This window comes from Cavia porcellus, unplaced genomic scaffold (genome assembly GCF_034190915.1).
Source record: "Cavia porcellus strain 051 isolate PalLab524CR breed Dunkin Hartley unplaced genomic scaffold, mCavPor4.1 scaffold_19, whole genome shotgun sequence".
NCBI classification, from domain to species: Eukaryota; Metazoa; Chordata; class Mammalia; order Rodentia; family Caviidae; genus Cavia; species Cavia porcellus.
In genome coordinates this window covers 41277835-41281785 of record NW_026947502.1, presented here as the reverse complement: position 1 = coordinate 41281785, position 3951 = coordinate 41277835, and the positions used below count along the sequence as shown (strand labels likewise).

The following is a 3951-nucleotide window of genomic DNA, read 5'->3' as shown; positions in this document are numbered from 1 at the left end:
ACCTAAATCCAACAGTGCTTGCTATTCCCCAAGCACCTCAACTAAATTCAGCGTAATTTATCACATTCTCCTGTGAAATTCAGTATCTGAGTTTCGACAAAATGTCACAAAGAAGCTTAATCCCAGCAATGTGGAGACTGCTGCCTCTGGAAACTGCTGGTAGATATATTTTTTTAAAATTTTTATTTAAAAGAGGTAAAATTAAACATAACAAAACAGAACATAACCATATAAAGAGGCACAGATTTCAAAGCAAGCCAACCGGAGATCTTCACTATCTATCATACTGTCTCGTTTTCTTCCAAATAGTTGTGTCTTCACACACAGTGAATTCACTGAAAACAACTTAGTACAAAAACTGATCAGAACAGGATGATGAAGGCGTTTTAGGTCTTCAAGACCAGACAATCAGGAGGTCAACAATAGCTGTCATAATGTCTCTCATTCTCTTCAAAAATAGCTGTCCTTGCTTTCACGTATGGTAGATATCTTTAGAGCTGATATGAAACTTCATTCACAAACCACTGGAGAGACAGAGATGATAAGATAGATGCATAGGTGATAGATATAGATGATATATGATGATGATAGATTGGGTAAATAGGTAATAGATAGACAGATAATTTGTTCAATTCAGTAATATATCCAGGCAAAGTTCGGAAGACAATCTTTACTGCACCTGGTATTTACATGTTGGACTGAGGTCTGTTCCCCTATCCTTTTTTATACTAATTGGCTTTGTCTGTTGCTGTCTCCATGGTCAGTGCTTCTCCCTGGGCAAGAGAAAAGAAATGAGGCAGAGCAAAAAGAAACAGGAAGCTATAAGAGTTCTTTACTTTTATCTACACTTTACTTTTATCTTAAAGCTCAGAGTGATGCATACCACAAGGAGTTTCTTTCCAGGTCAAATGAAGTAGCATAAAGATTCTAGAACATTTCCAGGTTTCATGGGAACTCACTTCCTCTTTTTCCTCTAAAGGGCTTGTCCATGGGCCAGAGTGCCCAGCTCAGATCAAAGACTCACAGACCCAAATCCTCTCTCATCCCACTGGGCCTCTCTCCCTTCTTCAGCCCAGGCTTGAAGAACTCTGTCTTCCTAGAGGGGCTACAGCATTTCCTCTTAAATCTGAGGAAAGTAATAAAGATACTGAGAAGGTTCCAAGCCAAAGCTTTCTAACTTCTCCTTTAAGTAAAAAAAGGTCAGTGCCCTGGAACCAAATGTTCTACAAGTTTACATAGTTATCAAGTCACCAAATCACCCAGTGATCCCAACAGCCCCTTCTCTTCTCTCTCATGGGCCCTTGTGCTGTAAACTCAGAAATCCGTGGAAGCCTCAGGCCTTACCTGTTCCAAAAGAAGGCCACACTATCTTCCACAATCTTCTGGTCCTTGGATATAAGTTGCTGTATGAAAATCAAAATTGAGAGAGATGTTTCTTAGTTAATGAGGTAAAGAGCTCTGCTAGCTTTTAGAAATTCTCTTAGCTTCCTGTGGGAGTTTGAAAGCTCAGGATAAATCCTGATCTAAAGTCATGTTAGATGCCTGCACAAGAAGCAAGAGACCCAGTTATCCTCCCTCTGTTTCTCTGAATCAATAAGGCCCCAACACTCCCGCATAGAGGCCCAAGCTTGGACTGGAGGGACAGTGCTGGCTCAGAAGCACAGATCCCTCAGCAGACCAATATCCCTGCTCACTTCCCTCCTTCAGAGAATGAAACACCTAGCCTGCACTTGGGCTCCAGAACTTCTCTGGGGCAAGGCCTTCCCCTGAGGGCTGCTGCTCCTCACACTCCTCTCCATCTTCCTGCTGCTCCTGCTCTGCTTCCTGCTCTTCCACCTGTGCTTTCTCTTGGGTGCTCCTTGCTTCCACACCTCCTCTCAGCTGCGTCATGGTGCGGTGAAAGACGTGGCAGCTGAAGCCCTCTCTGATCCCATACTGCACGTGCTCCTGGAGGACATCAATGGTGGCAAAAACCCGACAGCAGGCCATGCACTTGAAACCACTCTCCACAGACCACAGCCAGTCTGGTGTCTTGACCCTAGACATCCCAGTCCCTAGTGTCTCCTTAACTGCAGGGGACCCTGGCTGGTGGTGTGGCTCTGCCTTTGTTTTGTGCTTGTTCTTCTCTCCACTGGGCTCACAGTCTGATGGGAGGTTTCTGCTTGACAAGCTAGAGGGAGGAGCACCAACCCGTAGAACCTCAGGAAGCACTGCTTCCTCCATGCTTGGCAACTTTCCTGGGGACCCTGAGGTCCCCTCTGCCTCCCAAGAGACAGCCACATCTTTTTTCATGTTTACTTTGATGTAGTATATTTTCATGCTTGTTTCTTCTTTGCATATATCCACAGAGTTTATACAGGTCTTAAAAGATGAACAGGAAGAAAAGGAGACAAGCTTTGAAGCAGATGGTATTTCTCCCTGTTCTTTAACCTGGACAAGAAAAGTTTTATCCTGGAGACCATCTCCTTGTACTACGTGGCTTCCTAGGGGAAGGAAATTAAAAATATAAGCAACTGCATGGAGGTTGCAGGAGGCTAAAGACACACAAGTGTAAATATGAGTGGTGCAGGAGAAAGATATCACAGGTTGATGCAGTCGTGTGATGGACACGGTATTTGTTGTTCATATTATAGGGTGTGAGTTTGGTATAATTTGTGTGTGTGTGAGGACAACAGCAGAGTACATATACATAGAAATATGACTATGGTGGTGAGGACTGTAGCATGTGTGGATAGAGGCAGAGCATTGTACATGGATAGGTTCTGCTCACCATATGCTGTTGGGATGTTGGTTCTTGTGCATGAGTATGTCATTGCGGGTCGTGTGTCTTGGCTAGTGTGTGTATTGAGAATGTATGTATCTGTGGTGTATGGCTGAAGTGTGAGGTCTGTGGGCCTGACCTATAGTTCTCCAGTACTTCAGGGGAGGCCTCTGCTGAAGCACTCTGTCCTCAGCAGAATTCACATAGTACCTTCAAAGGTGCTTAGACTAGTCACTTGGTCTGAAACCTGAAACCCAGACCTTTCTAGAAATCACTCCTTGGCACCCAGCCATGGTCACATTAAGAAGCTAAAGCCCTGAGCTGAGCTCCTGCCCATGCTCTCCAACAGCCCTTGGTTATGCCTGTGTGACTCCACAGAGCACTAACCCCTCAGCAATACACTTGGATTTACATGCCTCCGGCACTGTACCAAGGAGGCCCACATTCAAGGAGCCTCATACACAAATATTTCCAGAGTCTCATACCCACAGGGCCCTGCACCCTTACTACCTTGGATGAGCTTGAATGGAAAAGAAACAGAGGAGAAGGGCTCAGAAGCAGATGATGTCTCCCCTACCCCTAGAGTCTGGACTCTGGGGATTCCAGAACACACTGGCTGAGGAGCGTGTGCTGGTGACGCTGAAGTTCCTGGAAAAGGTATGAAAGACAGAGAGATATGAAAGGTTAGGCATGCTTGATCATCATGCACCTATGTAAAGAATATTCACTGAGTGTCTGACATGTACACCGGGAGGAGTGAATGCACCCAGCTTAGCAAAGCCTCTTTGTGGATCTTCAGTACATATTTATAGTTCCCGTTTTATTGCAGTTTTGGTAAAAATGCAGGGACAACTGTGAAGTGTAAGAGGGATGTGCAGCAGGGATCCTTTGATAAATGTGGGGTCCGTGTATGGTGGAATGTGGTGGAAGTGTATGTCTATATCTGTGGAGAATCTGTGACCTTGCTTTATGTTCACAGCTCAGGAATTCTGCAGTGTATAACTGCAGTGTATAATTGATGATATAGTGTACCTTGTATTACTGGTCAACATTCATTTATTCATCACAGCAAGGTATTACACGCATCCAACACTTGAGAAAATATTTCATTATTTTAGATTCTGAAAATATTGAACAAGGCGGACTTTCGGGAGAACACGGCAGACAAATAACAGCATCCATGGAGGCTC

General features: G+C 44.5%; 1 protein-coding gene across 3 annotated transcripts; it reads right to left on the bottom strand.

Annotated features, from left to right (window-relative positions):
• Positions 1-201: 201 nt before the first annotated feature.
• Fam170a (family with sequence similarity 170 member A) lies at positions 202-3584 on the bottom strand. Of its 3 annotated transcripts, XR_010041308.1 has the most exons (4): positions 1788-2482; positions 1345-1403; positions 680-773; positions 202-524 (listed from the first exon to the last, which is right to left on the bottom strand). XR_010041308.1 is itself a non-coding variant. In XM_003473193.3 (3 exons), the coding sequence occupies exons 1-2, from the start codon at positions 2317-2319 to the stop codon at positions 1366-1368; spliced, it is 570 nt and encodes a 189-aa protein (XP_003473241.3). In that variant the 5' UTR covers positions 2320-2482; the 3' UTR covers positions 202-773; positions 1345-1365. The 3 variants fall into 3 exon arrangements, 1 of the variants encoding a protein (XP_003473241.3); XR_010041309.1 differs by lacking the exon at positions 1788-2482 and adding an exon at positions 3272-3584 and having other exon boundaries at positions 202-773; XM_003473193.3 differs by having other exon boundaries at positions 202-773.
• Positions 3585-3951: the final 367 nt, after the last annotated feature.